Genomic DNA, 4,295 nt, shown 5'->3' with positions numbered 1-4,295 from the left:
CTTGTACCTACTATAACTAGACTTCACAAAATAAGTAAATCATTCATTGGCCAATGTGTTCGTTTTTACAATAAAATTCCTTTAGATTTTCAGATTTTGCCATTAAATCAGTTTAAGTCAGTCATCAAACGGAAGTTGTGTAAAAAGGAATATTACAAAATCTCAGATTATCTAGAAGACCTTAACCCTTGGAGTTAATTAGTATTTGTATAGGGTAAATAGATAACTTATTTTTGTAGTAAATGTTACTATTTGACGTCATAAAGTGATTGTAAAATCCTATTATGAAAATAAAATGATATGATATGATATGATATGATATCATAAGCAAGTTACAAAAAGAAGTTAAATCCCACCAAAACCATTTTACGTAAAATGTTGCCAAGATGAAACCATAAGGCTCGCACTGTCAAATAGTTATCAGCTCTCATGTAGAGCCAAGCTTCTAACTCTACAAGCCCTAACTTCACAAACTCTACACGTTAGTCAAAGTATGTTGTTTGGCCGTTTCGCTATCGCCACATGGTTCACCTTTTTTGTTATAGGGTCCTACAATAGTTCATGTAACGAAACGGCCTGACCACATATTTCGACTAAGGTGTAGAGTTTGTGAAGATTGGACTTGTAGAGTTAGATGCTTGGCTCTACATGAGATCGGATAACTTTTTGGGAGTGCGAGCCTTATGGTTTCGTCTTGGCAACATTTTACATGAAAATGTTTTTGGTGGGATACAATTTACTTAACAAAGCGCTAAAACGAGAATTTCTCAAAAATAAACAAAGAAGCATATTCGTTTCAGCTTGAATAAAAATGCGAAATGTATTCGATACTCATATATGAACTATCTTTTCAATTCAGTTTTTTGGAAAATGTTCAATGCCTTCTATGAGGTCTTGCGAGTTTCACTGTTCATAGAGTCACTAAGTAGTTGTTATTTTATCATGCCGTAGTATAGGTAGATGTTATTTTTCCGGAAATAAAATAAATAAATTTTATAAACTGACATTTCTTTACACATGTTAGAGAGTAATTGCAGATATCCACATTTTTTTACATTAATTTTGTGTTGTTGAATGTGTTTATTAAAATAAAATAATCATGCATGGTCCTAAGCATCAAAATATAATTAGCACTGTATTTCGTCAGGCTACATTTGACACGAACAGCTCTGCATGGCGTAAGTAGCTTGATTTAAGTAATTACATACGTAGGTTCGAATTTCCGATTACTAGTATATTTAGACAGATTGGCCTTCATATGAACTATTTATCTATACCTACCTTCCAAATTTACTGTAAAAGTAACCTTATTCTTTACGATATAATGGTCAATGTTTCAAACCACCTCAAAAAAAGATACATGATGTTGAGGAAGTAAGCGGGCCCTATGCCTTCAAAACGTGCCTGAAATTCAGATCGATGTCGACGGTTCTCCGTCATGAATACGAGTGAGACTAGCCAAGCCCGTTAACGGCGACATCTTTTCAGATAACTAAATTACCCATTGAGTGGTTCGGAGTTGGTCTTTTAGGCTAAATCTGATTCGTTGAACATGTTTTGTCTCTTCGACACGTGCCAATCTTATTTCGACTACAATGGTAGAAAAACTGATAGGTATATATATTTTTTATAGCACACAATAGATAAAAAGAAACAGTGATTTAAAATATATATTGCTCTATTGGCTGTGTGAATTTATTATTCCTCAACAGGACGCTGCGTAAATAAATACACGATTGCACGTTACAAAAAAAAAAACACAATCACGAATGAGGCATGTACCGAAACGTAAATTTATTTTGTGAGGTACATATATTTTAGGCTAATAAGACCTAATACGTTTATCGTAACATAGTAATCCGGGGAACAAAATTCAATATAGAAAAGCAAGTGATGTTTTTTTTAAATAAATCTTAGTACTTACTAACTGTTGTATTATAAGTAATCATGCAAATTGAATAAAAGTGGTGAGTGAAAAATAAGTTAAATTCTATTGTTAAACTACTTCAAGCGTTATTGCGTTAAAACATACTCGTAACTATGTTTTATATAGGTACGAATACCGCTACACGCACCTCGAGTGCCGCGGTGCTTAAACCATCACCGTTTTTTGCTGCACGAGTTTACTGACTGGAACAGCACGAAACCAAATTACTTTTTGAATTAACCAATCCGGAACGCGGGTCTACATCGCGCTAACAAAGTTTTTAAACTTTTAACTATATAAGAGTTTTAGTCTGGTGTACTGTCGGGGAGTCCGATGTTGCTGAGAAGACCGGCCGTGGCGAGGGGCCGGACTATATCCTCGCTGTATTCTCATATTTGCAGTAGAGTGGCCTCTGCTTCCGTGTATCGTTTGTTAATGTTAATCTCTTGGGTTTAAGTTAACTGTATGTATGCGTTAAGATAAGGGACCCTCTTCTTTACCGGATCCGGTCGGCAGCATATTTGACTTCCTTTTTTGCTATTGTCTTTAAGCAGTTTAACTAGCACTTAAGATTATATCTAAATCTAATAGAATAAAATAAAAACGTTTCATTTATTATGTATTCCTCAAGCTTTTTCTAGCATTCCAATATAAAAAAAAACAACCGGGCAAGTGCGAGTCGGACTCTCCCACGGAGGGTTCCGTACTTTTTAGTATTTGTTGTTACAGGGGCAACAGGTAAGTATACGAGTAAGTAAGTAAGTAAATATTCTTTATTTCACCAACAATTATACATTTTACATACATGTAAAACTACAAATGAATCACATCATCACATAGTACATCATCTGTGAAAATTTCCACTGTCTAGGTAACTATCACGGTTCATGAGATACCGCCTGGTGACAAACGGACAGACGGATGAACAGCGGAGTCTTAGGGTCCCTTTTTACCCTTTGAGTACGGAACCCCAAAAAAGACCACCAAAAATTTGGATTAAAAAAGGATTGATTGAATAGTATGTTTAAACATTTAAGCAAGTATACAACTTAAAGTCCTAGTGGTTAAAAAAACATAGATTAACTGAATGTTATCTATGTTACAGCGAACATAAATAACAACATTCTTTGAAAACAATACTGCATGTATAATATTACTAAAAAAAAAATCCGTTAGTCATTCTGTGACTGTGGCGCTCGTATGAGTAGCAATATGTTCTGGTTAACATTTTTTAATGGTCTAGTAATAATAAGTGCATTAGAATCTCGAATTTTCAACGGCAACTTATTGCGTCCACGAGAGCACGGGTATCTGGTACAGCTCGATATAGATTCTATATACAAGTGCAGTGGTTCAATTATCAGTGAAAGATGGATTCTTTCCTCCGCACATTGCTTTTCATTTACTGTGAATATGATAAACGTCTTTCAGAAGGCTGGGACTGGAAGGAAAAAACACATAGCAACAGTAAGCTCAGATAGAATTATAATACATTCAAATTATGTTCACCATAACAATGAGGTTGCAAATAGAGATAATGACATAGCTTTGCTCAAAACTACGAAGGAAATAAGTTTTAATGATAATATTTGGGCGATTAAAGTTGCAAAAAGTTCGCCGAGCATTGGACAATCGGCTGTCATAGCTGGGTACGGGGACAATGAATCTAAGCAGCTACTGCCTAAGGAAGGCATAGTTCGTATCACGCAGTGCCCTTACATAATTGAGCATTTGCTGTGTTCGTTCGATAAAGTAAGGGCAGGAAACGCGGACTCTGGAGGAGCGCTGACTTGGCAAGGCAGACTTGTGGGAGTAATTTCAGCGAGTTGTACTGAGGCTGATCAATTGGGTGTAGAAAATTGTACGACTGTATATGCAAATGTTGCCGCTCATTATAATTGGATTACTGATTGGGTGAAGATATCAGATTCATAAATATAATAATAAAGTTCGTTTCATTTTATGCACTTAGTTTTTATTTCAGAGGAAAATAAAATGTACTTAATGAGTTTCTTATATAAAAAATATCTTGAACAATTCATATTTATTCGGGAACGTGATGATTTTTTTTTTTATGAAAATTATTAATTTGGAAAAACACAATCTTATAACTAATAGAAAATGTTTATTTGTAACATAGTTTGTAGTCCCAAAAAGAAAAAATGAAAAAAAAAAAATATGTGTAATTTTTAATTTTCTAATTTATTCGGAAATGGGATGATTAAAAAAAAAATGAAAATAATTAATTTGGAAAAACACAATCTTATAACTAATAGAAAATGTTTATATTGTAACATAGTTTGTTGTCCCAAAAAGAAAAAAATTAAATGAAAAAATATTTATTACGGATACGAATATTTGTTAGTTT

The 4,295-nt window shown here is 33.9% G+C and overlaps 1 protein-coding gene across 1 annotated transcript; it reads left to right on the top strand.

Moving 5' to 3' along the window:
• Positions 1 to 1,615: 1,615 nt before the first annotated feature.
• Positions 1,616 to 3,890, top strand: LOC133532893 (transmembrane protease serine 11D-like). Its single transcript, XM_061871754.1, has one exon. It carries the CDS (start codon positions 3,128 to 3,130, stop codon positions 3,860 to 3,862), a length of 735 nt encoding a protein of 244 aa, XP_061727738.1. The 5' UTR covers positions 1,616 to 3,127; the 3' UTR covers positions 3,863 to 3,890.
• The last annotated feature ends 405 nt before the right edge of the window (positions 3,891 to 4,295 follow it).

Source organism: Cydia pomonella, chromosome 2 (genome assembly GCF_033807575.1).
Source record: "Cydia pomonella isolate Wapato2018A chromosome 2, ilCydPomo1, whole genome shotgun sequence".
Taxonomy (NCBI): domain Eukaryota; kingdom Metazoa; phylum Arthropoda; class Insecta; order Lepidoptera; family Tortricidae; genus Cydia; species Cydia pomonella.
Note: the sequence above shows the minus strand (reverse complement) of the source record. Positions and strands in the feature narration are given on the sequence as shown.

Excerpts from the sequence above, each read along its gene's own strand:
- LOC133532893 (XM_061871754.1), top strand. The coding sequence starts at position 3,128 with ATGAGTAGCAATATGTTCTGGTTAACATTTTTTAATGGTCTAGTAATA.